Genomic DNA, 12,990 nt, shown 5'->3' on the forward strand with positions numbered 1-12,990 from the left:
ATGCTCTCAGTACTTACATTTTGTAAAAAAAGCCTTCCCCAAGTCCTCATACCTAACGACACTTACTATTCATTTGATCTGTACCTCTTCTAAAACTATCTGCTCATATTAACTAGGATTATTATATCAAAGACCAGAACACAGAGAGATGGGGTACAAGGAACAACGATTAGTTTAGAGAAGGAAGAGGGACGGCTAGAGATGGCTCAGAGGTTAAAATCACTGGCTGCTCTTCCAAAGGTCCAAGCTTCGATTCCCAACACCCATGTGGAGGCTCACAACCACCTGTTAACTCCAGTCTCAGGGAATCTGAGGCCCTCTTTGGGCAGCTGTGAGTATTGCAGGCATGCAGTACACAGACATACGTGCAAGTCAACACTAGTACTCATCCACACACCCATATGCAAACATTCACAGCAACTGTGTTCAGACTAGTGAAACCTAGCAGCAGTCCAGATGTTTTTAAACAAGTAAAAACTGTAATACACCCATACCTTGAAATGGTTCTCGGTAATAAAAGAAAATAGACTATCAAGTCTCCTGACACAAATGTCATCAATTTCAAGAAAGCACTAGGAAGTTACAGTAGTAAAAATAGTCAATCCCCCCAAAATGTATCTGTAATAATATTTATATACTCTTGACATACAAAAATCACAAAAACAGAGAACAGGTTAATAGTGTAAGAAAGCAAGGTAGCCAAGCCAGGAGCAAGCCAGTAAGTAAGCTGCTTTCCTTCCTAACCTCTGCTTCCGTTCCTGCCTTTATGTTCTTCTGATTTGCTTGAGTGCCCTGCCAGCTTCCCTTAGTGATGGACTGTTACCTGGAATATAAGCCAATTCTCTCCACCCCTAGTTGCTTTTGGTCATGGTGTTTTATCATAGCAATAGAACTAAGACACTCTTTAAATTGAATAGTCCTAAAGTTTTCTATGAGGCAAACAGCTTATTTTTATATAACCCTTCTTACTAGCAGGAATTGATACGTGTAATTTTTTTAAGATTTATTTATTTTATGTATATGAGTACACTGTCACGTCTTCAGACACACCAGAAGAGGGCATCAGCTCCCACTATAGATGGTTGGGAGGCACCATGTGGTTTCTGGGAATTGAACTCAGGACCTCTGGAAGAGCAGCCAGTGCTCTTAACTGCTGAGCCATCTCTCCAGCCCCAATATTTTTATTTTTCAAGATACATACTCACTCACATATATGTGTGTATGTATGAGTTTATGGTGCCACATGCATGAAGGGGTCAATGGAGGGCAGAAGAGAGCACAGCAGTCCCTGAAACTAGAGCCACAGGCAGTTGTGAGCTGCCATGTGGGTGCTCAGAAGTGAACTGGGGTCTTCTTCAAGGAAAGCAAGTTCTCTTAGGAAAGCAAGTGCGCTTAATTGCTGAGGTATCTCTCCAGCCCCTAGCTATTTATTTATTTTTAGCTAGATTGAAAACCCATTTCTTTCCATTCACCTATCTGTGTCCCCATGTGCACAGCACACGTGGCTATGGGGCGGGGGGAGGGGGAGATTTAGAGCAATCAGTTCTTCCTTCCACTATGTGGGTTCCAGGGGTTGAACTCGGGTCCTCAAGCTTGACAGAACCTGATACCTGTCGTTTTTATATAACCAATTTACCTTATGATTCTCTGCATTTTCCATGGCAAAGTAAGGTGGCATTGCAGTAACAATGATTCCAAGCAAAGCTGCTTGAAAATATAGCTCAACTTTAAAAACAATGTCAGTAATTTCCTGAAAGACAAATACAAAATAGAAAATGAATCTGAGGATCACTTGAGAATTCCTTAGAGCATCCTGAAAGAGCATTTAGGTCTCTAAGACCTAAGCCATTACGATATCTGCCATAGTGGTATGAATGAATAACAGGTTTATTAGCAAGAGGGTTGGACTACGCTACCGACCCTGCCACTAATTAACATGTGCGATACACAGCACAGTCACCAGTGGCCAAGCGGAGTAAGAAACGCCTAAGAATGGCACCTGGTGCTTTTCACTGACTGTGTGAATACTTTCCTGACGACATCAGGTAGGATCTTGATCCTCCATTTTCCCTCGGGAAAAGCTCTATCTAGGCTTATCTTCCTAAGCAAGCAAGAACTCCCAGACAAAAGTGACTTTAGCTCCTCTAGCTCCATGTCCCTTGTCACCCTCAGGAGTCAAGGACTCAAGCTCATTTTCTCAGGCAGTCCCAAGTAAGGAGCTGAAACCCAAATGCCTGAGACTAAGCTGCTTTTTGTATTACCTCCTACCCTCAACAAGTCCATTCCTCTGTCCTCCTTCACCTGACCATCACGCTAGAGACTGAGCCAGTGTCCTGCACATGCTAGGTAGGCAAGCGTTGGAAGAGTAAATCCTGGACTCATCCCTGCCCTTGCTATGTAAGATGGTACACTTGTGAAACAGAGAAGGTACTTGGCCTTAAAACAGAACCCACATGTCTAGCAAGCACCCTGGCTCTGGTCACATTTTTATCAGATGATACAGAAATAGTACATCACTGTCTTACTGTCTCTAGTCTTCAACATTTTGATTCATAGTAAAAATTGTTTGTCTAGGTGACTTCTCAAGATGTCATTCAATATCTCACTAACTAGATTACACACATACACAAAATACTAAACAACGTTCAGTTTTTGTCTACAATTAATATATCACGGTTTCACAAACCTATCAGCACCACATAAAGTTGCTCTGATCTTGAAGCCCAGTAATCTTGGCGACTCCTGAACTCCCCACCTCAATATTTAACCCTAAGAGATTCCCACAGAAAAATGCATCTTTCTGTGTGTGTGCTTACTTGAATGAATGGGGTACTCCAGATCTGGATAGCTTCAGTCACATTTAAATGATAAAGATGGTAGTTACTAATGATGTTCATCATCACTGGCAAACAATAAACCATAGTACTGTTGAAAACAGCAGAAAAAACATAGTCCTACAATTCAAAAAGAAGAGTTATTACCTACTTGGCGTTAAGTATACTAATATTGCTAAGGACCAAACTTTTCTTGCTAACTAACCTTATTGGATTAATTGTTTAATTTATAAATTTTACTGGATATTATGAAAAACTGCTTCAACAAGTGATAGGAAAAATAGTGACAGCTAAAGATAACCTCGCTTGCAATATACAGATATTTTAGTCAGAAATATAATGTAAAAATAAAATAAGAAATGCTTACTGGTCAGTTACCAGGGCATAAAAGCTATCACAAACTAATATATAGTTACTTTAAAAAGCAGACTCTAGTTCATGACTAATGGGATAGGTGCAGCCAACTGACCTCAGAGCAACCATGTCAGTACCTTATACAGTGACAGGAGGACGCACTCTCACCTTTTCAGAACGCACCACGTTGAGAGCCGCACTGTGAGGAGCAGCAGACACATAGTCACTGTCATTAAACATTGCCACCATTATGTTCTGGTGTGCAAAAAACTCAATAAGACCATTGATATCTGAGTCTGGAATTAAAGAATAAGAATAATAAAAATCAGCTTAATAGCCAGCTGGCCAAGAGTCAAATCCACGTTGTACCAACTTACACTGTATGTCCTTTAAGCAAGCTACAATACTAGGTCTTAGTTTGCACCTCTGCCAAGGAGAAGTCTGACTACCTTGTAAGTACAGCAATTATGCCAATTAAGCGACTGAACACACACAGAGAGCTTTAAACAGAACCTGGCACACAGTATTGTATAAATTTTACCTGCTGCCTACAACAATATTAGTAACAGTATAAAGTTATCATGAAATTTGACTAAAAAGTAAAAATAATCTATTTAGTAATTTTAGTTATGCCAAAGTAGCCAAACAGAAAAACCAGTTTTCTACCTACATTCTTTAAATGCCTCCCCCAATGGCTTGACTCCTCGTTGTGTTTAATAGTATAGCATCATGTCTGATGAGTAGAGAGGTCCTGCTCTACCATCACAAAAGCCAGGAACCAAAACACAATGAACATGACTCTCAGAAACCCAAATCTCACAAAGCCAAACACTCTCAGTAACTGAACAGAATGACAGGGGAGACCGAGTGCCAGTCCTGAATGTCATAAAGAATGGTGATTTCGACACAAAATTTTCTCCTAGCCAGGACATTACCTGATCTCTCTACTTTCCAGAGTGGTTATGTACTCGAGAAAACAGCTACACTACAAGTGGAGTTACCATGGAATTTATGCTCTCGAAGAAGGGTAAGAAAATATTTAGTGTGTGCTCATGCATTATTATACATATTTCTTATATATACATGTGTGTGTATATGCATCCATGTGCTTCATTTTAGACCAGCAATGGAGTGTGGATCCAAAAGCAAGACACCAGACCATGGAAAGTAATAGAAGAGACAAGCGATGAAGACGCTAGAATTTCTACAGAGAAAACAGTGAAGTCACAACAGAAAGATCTGAGATACATACATTATTTTCACATATGCATAAAAACTCAAAAGTATGAGATTTCATAAAAGTACTATATTTTAATAATATAATATACATTTTAAAGAGAAGACAAGATTTCTAAGTGAAAAAAGTAAACTGTAAAATATTTTTGAATTAGAGAAAATTTTCCATGCTAAACGCATCTTTCCCAGAAAAGATGAATGTTGTATATCACACTCAGCACCATATTTTAACTGTAATGGCTACACAATAGTTTCTACAATCGTCTTCAGACTACGGGCTACTTATGTAAGCAGATGTTATAGGAAAGCTGATCATGAATGAATAATTCTTTGCTAAGTTTTAATATTTTAAACACTTAGAATCTTAATTTAAAATTAGCTCAAGTCCGTAAGTATAAAAACATCTTTTGTCCATTATATAGCAAGAATGGAAATAGTAAATACAAAATTACTAACTTCAAACTTAAGATGTTCAGGTGCTGTTTTGTGGGGTTTTGTTTTTTTGTTTTTTTAGGGTTTTGCTTGTTTGTTTTGGGATTTTGGTGCTGTTTTTTGGTTTTGGTTTTGGTTTTGGTTTTCAAGACAGGGTGTACTGGCCGGTTTTGTGTCAACTTGACACAAGCTGGAGTTATCACAGAGAAAGGAGCTTCAGTTGAGGAAATGCCTCCATGAGATACAACTGTAAGGCATCTTCTCAATTAGTGATCAAGGGGAAAGGCCCCTTGTGGGTGGGACCATCTCTGGGCTGGTAGTCTTGGGTTCTATAAGAGAGCAGGCTGAGCAAGCCAGGGGANGCAAGCCAGTAAAGAACATCCCTCCATGGGCTCTGCATCAGCTCCTGCTTTCTGCCCTGCTTGAGTTCCAGTCCTGACTTCCTTTGGTGATGAACAGCAGTGTGGAAGTGTAAGCTGAATAAACCCTTTCCTCCCCAACTGCTTCTTGGTCCTGATGTTTGTGCAGGAATAGAAACCCTGACTAAGACACAGGTTTTCTAGCTTTGGATGTCTTGGAACTCGCTCTGCTAACCAAGCTTGCTGGCCTGGAACTCACAGATGTCCGCCTACCTCTGCCTCCCTAGTGCTGGGATTACAGATGTATCACGCGCTCCGGGCTGGGTGTAGATATTTATATGTAACTAGGGCTTACTTTTTAATTTATAATTAATTCTTCAATAGTTCTTGATGAATTTTTAGCATCTCAATGAATATGTGTAAATACTATATAGTATAAACTCTTCCTTAGGAAAATCTTACACACTCTCAAATTCATTAAGCCCATCATGAACTTTGATATAAAACATGCCAGTAGTTACTGTTTTTAAAAAGAATTTAATAACTACAAGTAGTATAAATTAGAAATTTTTAAAAATGATCAATTACACTTAAACCAAAACTTTATTTCTATTATCATTCAATATCAATAGGTAAATATTTACTTTAGATTTTACAATTATGGGCCGTGCTTGCTTTATCTTTAAAAGGTCTAAAAGCCCAGTCTCTGACCTCAATTTAGCCCTCACCCCGTCCACAGCCAACACACATTCACAGACCTTCACACACTCTCACCAGTAGAATTTTGAAGCAGCAGGCTTGTTTTGTATTTATGAGGTTTATCTCCAGGCTTTAGGAAATACAAGTCTGGAACGAGTTTGATGGGAACCACAGCGTTTTTAAAAGAATGATGGAGAAAAAACATAAAAATCTGAACTGCAAAAAAAATTAAAAGCAGAAGCAACCTGAAAGAAAAAAATAATACGGCTTAATATACATTAACATACAAATCTATTAATGTCTTCATTCATATTAATATAGATTCAATACTCAAGTACAAAACAATAAAACAAGAACAAAAAGCAAAGAAAAATAAAACCTTCCTAAAAATCTACTACCAAAAATGACTCAACAAGTATTTTTTGTTTTGAACTCAGTGTTTATGTCCCCTCAAGTTTACATAATGCAGCCCTAATCCTTAATCTGGTGATATCTAAAGACAGGGATTCTGGGAAGTAATCCAAATTAGACATGACCCTTACAACAGGGTTAGCACCCTTACAAATGCCTGCTAGTGTGCTGCTCTGCAAACACAAAAAGAAAGCCCTAAAGCATGCAAGGAGATGGGAGCTTTCTTCAAGAAAAGAAAAGCCTTTACCCTGCTGATCACCAACTTCCAACCTCCAGAAATACTCAATCCAGAGTAGTTTACTACAGCAATCTAAATTTTGTCACTTTCATTGTTTTTTCAGAGAATGCTTTAGCAAAGTGATGTGCAACTAAATCAATTAAAACATGCTGATTTGAGTATCTTTTCAGGATAACTGACACTGAGACAGCCAGACACCTCACCAGCATCTGTCTTATATTAGATGAACTTGGTCAAAGCCTAAAGTAACTCCAGAATATGTCAGACATGCCTGAAGGTTCTTATTATTAAATTTTATTCCTACAATCATTTTAGTTCTAAAAAGAGAGACATATTGTACACGAAAGCAAGATGCTATTTTCCATAAGTCATTCTTAGACTGAGGAGAAAAGACAATTATGTAGCTAATTCTTTACATCCTGGGTCTACTAGCTGTATAACTTTCTTTATACTTCCACTTTCTTCATCTAATACATAGAGATAAATTTAACTTTCTTGCTATTTACTAAAAACAATTACAAAACTTAATGGGTGGAAAAATTATGAAATTATAAAAATTCAAAATAAAAATTTAAATGTAATGACAATAACTCAAAAATTAGACATTAAATAGATAGTATTACTTGTCACTTCATCATTTTAAAGATGAGACCAAGTCAGTTTAGGAAAAAAGGGTAGAGCTGAGCACAATAGCACACATCTTTAATCTCAGCATTTAGGAGGCATAGACAGGGGGATTTAGGTGAGGTGGAGGCCAGCCTGGTCTACAGAGTGAGTTTCATGCCAGCCAGTGCTATAGAGTGAGACTGTCTCAGTTAGACTGGCTTAGATTAGATTAGACAGACAGACAGACAGACAGACAGATGATAAGAATGAAAAGGTTAAAGTACCATGGATATGTAATGAAATTACTGTGACTGTGAAACTGTCATTTAATCTTTCGGAACTACAAAGCTGTGTTCATGTCATTGTTTAAATGTCTGGATAGCAAATTCTACTTGTCACCTGAAAAAGACAGGCTGTCAGGAGAATGACGATGGTACTCACACAGCGCGCACGGATTTGCCTTCTCGTTTCAGTGAGAGGAAATGAAACTTTGCAATCGTGGACACTTGCTGCTTCCAGAGGCTCATGGTGCTCACTAAAGAAGCTTTCGTTTCCGAGAGAATAAGCAAACTCTGCTCCATTTCATCAAAGGACTTCGAGTCTGCCTCTTCCTCCCGCGGCTGCTGTGTGAATACACTATAATCTTTCCACCAATAAAAGTAACAAACACAAAACCATTTTGGAGTGTTTGAAATACAAAGATCAACGACTAAGACATCAACATTACAGCACATGTCTGGGAGTGGAGTAGGACAGAGACTTACACTCTTTGGCATCATCTACTGACACTGACTTCATGCTAAGCTTCAGTCATAAAATTCCCAGCTCACTGTCTCGTCGTACACTACACAATTCCGCTGCGCTCTTGGCCACGCCACCCAAGATGCTCTTGGCAAGGTCATCAATTTCTCCCTCTCTACGAAGCTGCTCACCATCCTGTTTCCAAATAATTTCTTTCCTTGCTTTACTCTGTATATTTGACAATCAAGAGTCCACTTTCTCTTGCACCAAAGACAGCTTTTTCTAAAATTTTGCTTCTCTGTTCTTTTGTGAAGAAAAACTCACAATGCCAGCCCTTCTTTTCTCCCAGCTGCTCCCATCAGGGTGCCCCTCCCACTGACTCTTCTCCCCAGTCTCCATAACAGCATCTTTGTGACTTCAAGATTTTCAGCTCCAGCCCTTACACCTCATGGAGTTTCTGATGCACCTTAGATAGTGAAGGCAAACATGCGTCCTACATTCTGTATCTACCCCTCTGCTCTCAGGAAGAGGCAACTACATGCAGTTCCCAAACTTGACAATGCCTCTTGATCCCTCCCTAAGAAGCCTCAGCAAACCATTATTGCTGAGATCAGCACACTACAAATCCACCCTGTGCATGTTTTCCTGCCACCCTATTCAAGCCCAATTTTATACACAAGTTTTCCTGACTGATCTTCTGCTCTTCCTTCACACTACAGCTACCATCCAATAATTAGAAATACTTTTCAGTGTTAGACATGAACCCAAAGTCTTGCAGATGCCAGACAAGTACTCTATTGTGGAACTACCTTCCCAAACAAGAGTGTGTTCAACTAAAAACCAAGAATTACCGAGTTATTCTTTTGCTTTAAACTCTTTGACACTGCATTCAAAATTAAAGAAAGCTCTTCCCAGATGTTCAAAGGCAAAACCTGCCGGGCATGGTGGTACACGCATTTAATCCCAGCACTTGGGAGGCAGAGGCAGGAGGATTTCTGAGTTCGAGGCCAGCCTGGTGTACAGAGTGAGTTCCAGGACAGTCAGGGCTACACAGAGAAACCCTGTCTCGAAAAAACAAAACAAAACAAGCAAAACAAAAATCAAAGGTAAAACCTGACCCAGCCCTCTGGCTACTCTCTGATAGCAACACCTAATATTTCCTTCATGGTTCCCACCATGGTGGCCTGCTTTTTGTCCCTCAAAGACATCTAATTAATGTCACAACACCTGAGAAGTAGAAACTCTCTTTATCCAGTACATTTTGCCCTAAGATGTTTGCATATGTGAATTTTTCTGGGATTCACATCTCGTTTCAAGCATCTCAATAAAGCCCTCTCTAACAATAAGACTTGCCAAGCATATCAGGTCATTTCCTCCATAATCTCTTATCACCATTAGCAATATTTCAATTACTTATTTACTTCTGCCCTTGGCTCCACAAGGCAACACAGACTTCATATGCTTACATAATTAATTCATTTACTTATATAATTATTTGTATTGTCCAGTTCATTGACTGATCTTTTTAGTTCTGTTTTTACCTGCTTGGTCAATTTCTGCTTCAACTTCTAGCTTTAAGAATACATCTTCCAATGTTGTCATGGAAACACCATAAGAAATAACTCCCAGGTTTGAATGAATGTCCAGAGCAGAAAACAAGCCTAAAAGAAAGCAGAAAGAGGTCAAATGATTTAGAGCTCTCATAAGTGGGATGGATGAAGGAGAGAAAGCACAGCAGTTAAGAGCATGTGAGTCCTTCTCTGTCCCCAGGTTGGAGTGCCTCACATCCTCCTCTAATACAGCTCCTAGGAATCTGATGCTGAGAAGCCGCCACAGGCACAGGTACCCAACATGCAAACACCCACATACACACACCCACACAACCCACACAAACACTATAAAAATACAATCAATATAAAGTGGCCTACAGTGCCATTCAAGTCATACAAAAGTCTAAAATGCCATTCAAAACTGGGTATGAGCCAGGCCTAGGTTTTCATATCTGTGATCTCAGCACTCCAGAGGCTGAGGCAAGAGAACTGCTAGGAAATTAAGGCTAACCCAGCACCATACAGTAAGCTCCAAGACAGCCAAACAGCTCAGGCTGGAGTCTAAGATCCTATCTCCAAAACAACAAAAAATACACACACGAAAGAAAGGAAGGAAGGAAGAAAGGGGAGGGGAGGGGAGGGGAGGGGAGGGAGAAAGGGCTAAATTTACTTAGTCAGCATAATGGTACTCAAAGATTTTGGTGTCAGGATACTTTTAACATTTCAAGTTGCACAGAATGCCAAGGAAATTTTGATTTTTGGAAAATATTCATTAGAATTTTAACATGTTTTCAACTAAAACTAATAAATATTTTATACACTTAAATAATAATTCTAAATTAAAATAATTACTTTATAATTTATTGTGAAATTAGAAATTATTTGAAAGCACATGAACATCTACACTCATATACACTAAACAACAACAAAAAGAAAAAGAAACACACACACACATGCACACACGCACACACAGCTCGTCCTCAGGAGACCTACAAACAATTCTGCCAGCTTTGAACCAGGGCTCCAACTCTACACCTGGCTGTGCTGGCTTGGAATTGGCTATGGAGACTACACTGGTCGCATACCTCTAGCCAGCTTCTGGCTGTCCCTGTGCCCTTCCTTCCCCCCCGCCCAGTTGCCATGATTATAGAGAGGCACCACCAAACCCACCCTAATTTTCTTGTTTTCTTAACAACATAAACATATTTCTCTTTATTTCCATTAAGTATTTAAATTAGCAAATGATAGTTGTATACTATTTATAAAAAAACAAAAGCAGAAATCATACATGTTAGTATGCAGTAAACTTCAGGTTCAAAGACAAGTTGAAGCAGAAAAACTACAAGCTCTGACCAGCTGAGACTATTACAGAGAGAAGTAATCAAAAAAGGCAGAGCAAAACCTATTCCCAAAACAAAAGCTCTACTCAACCAAGAAACTAAAAAAAAAAAAAAAAAAAGAACTACCTGAAAATTTGTCCATGTCTTTGAAAGGCAGGCTATACACGAGCTGCTGGTCATTCTGCTGCAGTAGAGCAGCTGCGGGTATGTGCTGCCTAACCAGTGACGACAGCGACTCTGTGGCACTGTATCTGTCTATATACATGCTAGGAAAAGCCAAAATTCATAATTTTATCATTAGTCAATAAATAATCAATAAATTCTGAATGTTCTAAACTATATCACTAAACACGGCTAGGGCACAGTACAGCAAGCCTTGCAAACAGTAACAGCAGACTAAGCATAAATGCACACAGACTAAGGGCCCAGGAGAACAAGTGTTACCTCAGGCGGTAGCCGATTCCCCATTTACTCTTTAGGAAAATTGAAGAACCAACACACTTCAGCATTCCTTGTGATATGACAGCTTTCCTGTCTACAAAGTGGAATTCACATTTCAATGTCTAAGTTAATAATAGCATACATACAAGTATTATATCATTAATCATCATATTAACCTTATAAGGAAGACACGACAATATCATCACTTATTTTTTTTCTGATGAGAATACTGGGAGAAGACAAACACACATTACTTAAACATGTTTCACATAGCTATTAATACAACAAAGCCAGGAACTGTCCTCAGGCAGCCTGACTCCAGAGAACATACTCCAAATAGCCCAGACTCTTACTAAAGGAACCTATAATACAGGAGTTTTCATGATTCCTTTAACCAAATGTACAAAAAAAAAGGAAACATGGTAACAAAAATAAAAATGTTAGTTCATTAAATTCTATTTTATATAGATACTACTGAAGAGATAAGTTGATTTATCCATCTAATACTACACAATCAGCTAGAAAAATAAGTTATAGTATTTCAAACTCTCGGACTTTTGTCCTGGGTGTTAAAACCCAAGCCCAACATATCTAATTGTAACATATACATACACAACATTGAGAGCACAGAAAATGGCTAACAGGACACTGAGAGCTACCTTAGAATGACCTGCTTACAAAGCCAGCCCTTGACTGAGAATCTGGATCCGGAAGGTTCTGATTAGTGTTAAAACAGACATGGAACTCACTATGTCTAAACACTGCACACAAAAACAGTGGATACTGAATGCTTGCTTTCCTTTCCTTCTGGAGTTGTGCTGTGTTGAGAAGAACAGCTCTATGAACCAGTACACAAAAGAATTATGGACACTTGAGCCTCAAATAAAGTAGCAAACAATAGTTTATTTTGCATTTGCTTACAAGTAAATCATGGGGAGATTAAGGGCCTCTGGAAAGCACATGCCTGGCTTCCTCCACACTTCCGCCTCACGTGATTTAGCCCTTTGCTAATTTGGCTTCATGGCCCTTTGAGATAATACATTAGTATATAATGAGTATGGGAAATCCTTGTGTGATTTATTTTGAGAAATATTTATTTTCCAGGATGATCTGGAAGACACTAAACACAGAAATATATAATTTCTAATCTTTAAAACGTCTTGTTTAGAATATGAACCATCAACTAAGTCTTTCTCTGTTCCTCAGGACCCGCATTCCATGTTTATCTCCCTTAGCTTTTACAGTAAAGCAAGCATCTCACCGGCAAGAATGTCAGCCTCATCCATGAAGTGAGTACTAAACACAGTCACTCTGTTAGCCTTTCTATACTTCAGAAGATTCCAAACAATATGGCGAGAGCAGGGGTCCATTCCTGCTGTAGGCTCATCGAGCAGGAGTATCTGAGCAAATAGGGGTATAAAAAAGGGCAAGAAAACCAAAATATTGAAAATGTATATAGATGGTGGAAATTTTCCCTATTTCAAGTTAATATTTTCACCCAAAAAAATCTCTCTTAAAGTTTGTATAAATGTTTAAAATTGTGAATGAATCTTTTCCTTGGTTATTTATTTATTTATTTATTTATTAGGTATTTTCCTCATTTACATTTCCAATGCTATCCCAAAAGTCCCCCATACCCTCCCCCCCCACCCCCTTACCTACCCACTCCCACTTTTTGGCCTTGGCATTCCCCTGTACTGGGGCATATAAAGTTTGCAAGTCCAATGGGCCTCTCTTTCCACTGATGGC

The 12,990-nt window shown here is 38.9% G+C and overlaps 1 protein-coding gene across 4 annotated transcripts in view; it reads right to left on the reverse strand.

The window, feature by feature from the left end:
• Window positions 1-12,990, reverse strand: part of Abca5 (ATP binding cassette subfamily A member 5) — a 73,415-nt gene that overhangs the window by 21,412 nt on the left and 39,013 nt on the right. For all 4 annotated transcript variants that reach the window (XM_021176497.1, XM_029483791.1, XM_029483792.1 and 1 more), the window contains 9 exons: window positions 12,503-12,641; window positions 11,245-11,335; window positions 10,927-11,066; window positions 9,452-9,571; window positions 7,611-7,812; window positions 5,990-6,159; window positions 3,357-3,484; window positions 2,817-2,954; window positions 1,637-1,750 (listed from right to left, as the gene is read on the reverse strand). In XM_021176497.1, coding sequence (XP_021032156.1) covers window positions 1,637-1,750; window positions 2,817-2,954; window positions 3,357-3,484; window positions 5,990-6,159; window positions 7,611-7,812; window positions 9,452-9,571; window positions 10,927-11,066; window positions 11,245-11,335; window positions 12,503-12,641 — 1,242 coding nt within the window. The remainder of the gene's footprint in view (window positions 1-1,636; window positions 1,751-2,816; window positions 2,955-3,356; window positions 3,485-5,989; window positions 6,160-7,610; window positions 7,813-9,451; window positions 9,572-10,926; window positions 11,067-11,244; window positions 11,336-12,502; window positions 12,642-12,990) is intronic.

This window comes from Mus caroli, chromosome 11 (genome assembly GCF_900094665.2).
Source record: "Mus caroli chromosome 11, CAROLI_EIJ_v1.1, whole genome shotgun sequence".
Taxonomy (NCBI): domain Eukaryota; kingdom Metazoa; phylum Chordata; class Mammalia; order Rodentia; family Muridae; genus Mus; species Mus caroli.